Source organism: Caenorhabditis briggsae (assembly GCF_000004555.2).
Source record: "Caenorhabditis briggsae complete genome, chrIII, whole genome shotgun sequence".
Classification (NCBI taxonomy): Eukaryota; Metazoa; Nematoda; class Chromadorea; order Rhabditida; family Rhabditidae; genus Caenorhabditis; species Caenorhabditis briggsae.
The window spans coordinates 1,179,405-1,181,163 of record NC_013490.2 but is presented as its reverse complement, the minus strand read 5'-3'; the positions used below and the strand labels follow the sequence as shown (position 1 = coordinate 1,181,163).

The 1,759-nt window shown below is 45.2% G+C and overlaps 1 protein-coding gene across 2 annotated transcripts in view; it reads right to left on the bottom strand.

Moving 5' to 3' along the window:
* Cbr-gei-4 overlaps positions 1-1,759 on the bottom strand; it is a gene marked incomplete at both ends in the record, with an annotated part of 3,999 nt that overhangs the window by 274 nt on the left and 1,966 nt on the right. The window contains 4 exons of one of the 2 annotated variants that reach the window (XM_045243371.1): positions 1-374; positions 566-637; positions 896-1,115; positions 1,173-1,273. The exon at positions 1-374 is cut by the window's left edge and continues 274 nt beyond it. In XM_045243371.1, the coding sequence (XP_045100945.1) occupies positions 1-374; positions 566-637; positions 896-1,115; positions 1,173-1,273 (767 nt within the window). The remainder of the gene's footprint in view (positions 375-565; positions 638-895; positions 1,116-1,172; positions 1,274-1,759) is intronic. The other variant, XM_045243372.1, reaches the window with a different exon arrangement.

Here is a 1,759-nt window from a genome sequence, read left to right as displayed (position 1 = left end):
ATCTGCTGTTGCTGTTGCATGTGTCCTCCGTGAAGCACTTGCTGATGTCCGTTATTTCCAACGTGCTGTTGATGCTGTTGTTGTGGCGCCGAGATGACGTACGTCTTGAACTCCTGTGGTTGTGGTGGTGGTGTCACCGAGCGTGGCGTCGATTGGTTGGCACGCTGGCGGAGGAGAATCTGCTGAGCGTGTTGGGTTCGCTTGGCGACGTCGCGCTCCAGCGTGGAGAGGGCGTCCATGTCGTCCTTCTTCTGTGGGACTCCGGTGCCCATGGCAATGGTTCCAGATGATCCGACGGCCATTTGTCCAGCATTCATCATGTCGTCAATCTCGTTGCGGCGGCGTTTCGGGGTGTATCTCTTTTGATTGTAGGACTGAAATTATCGATTTTGGGGGGAACTTTGAATTTTTCAAAAACTGAAAACCATGCTAAGCTCTTCTCTCTCTCCCTCTTTCTCTGTGTCATTCACATACATACACACTCTCACACAATATACAAGCATTCCAAAGAACGAGCTACTTTAAAAAAGGAAAAATAAAATAAGAAAAAAAAGATTTCACTAACGTCTCCGAGATCATGATCGTGGGTGTCTGATTGAGAGGGCCAAGACTCATCTTTGGGTTCTTGTTTCGCGATCTACAACAAAATTAAGAGAGTTTGTAGTTTGTAGTGTATTAAAGATCTCGGAGAGTTTAGGGAAACCGAAAGAGCGAGGCTTAATTTTGACTAATTAATCACAGAAAGTAGAAGAAGACGTGTGTAGATTTATGTGTGTATGTGAAGGTGTGGACATAAAGAGCCCAAGAGAAGTTGTGGAAACAGTTAGGCGCGAAAAATCATGACCCAGAAGACCCTCTCTCTCTCTGCTCCTCTTCACTCTCTCTGGTCCATTACCTTTCGCTGATCCGGCGTCATTCGTTGATAGCGAAGACGTGCTGCTTCGGCGCGTTTCGCATTTCGCACCACGATCTGCTGAGCACGATCCAACGCTTCTCCATTGATTCTCCCGATTGGCATCGCCAGAAGCATCTCCTCTTCCATACGACGTCTTCTGAATGCTTCAGTGCGTCGCTGATTGTAGATGCGCTTCTCCTCGTCGTTCATTCGATGGTATCTGAAAAAATTTGCAGGTCATATAAAACGTTGTCCGTCGGAATCCGTCGGAATCTACCTCTGACGTGCCGCTTCGGCCTTCTTGGCATTCTGATTCTTGATGTGAGTGCGAACAGCTTCATCGTCTTTTTGTGGGTCGCCGGTTGCCATTCCGCACGCCTGAAACTCCATTGTATTCAGTAAATATGTTGGTGTCACGTCGGGAGCCTCAAATTCAAGAAAATCTTAGAATTCAGGCGAAAAAAAGTGCCGGAAATATGACTAGAATCTATGTTCATCGCTTGCAAATCATTACTAGTCAATAGAGCGCTAAAAATGACTGTAAATGCGATATTGTTCACTTTTCTGCGATGATTTTGAAAGAAGTTATGAGCGAAACAAAATTTGGGTCTGCTAATGTTGCTCGCGCTTCTCTGCGTCTCTTTAGGACTCCTGCTGGGGCAATGGTTTGGACCNCCGAGCTCCAGAATCCATAAAACCAGTTTTTTAGGATTTAAAAAATTTGGGAATTTGTGGAAATCTAGTTTTTCAGGATCTAGATATTCTAGGAACAAGATTGATTGGAATTCGAACTCTACAAAATCTGAAGAATCTAGATTTTCCACAATCTCGAAACTCTAATTTCAGCAGATCCCAGAGAGTTTG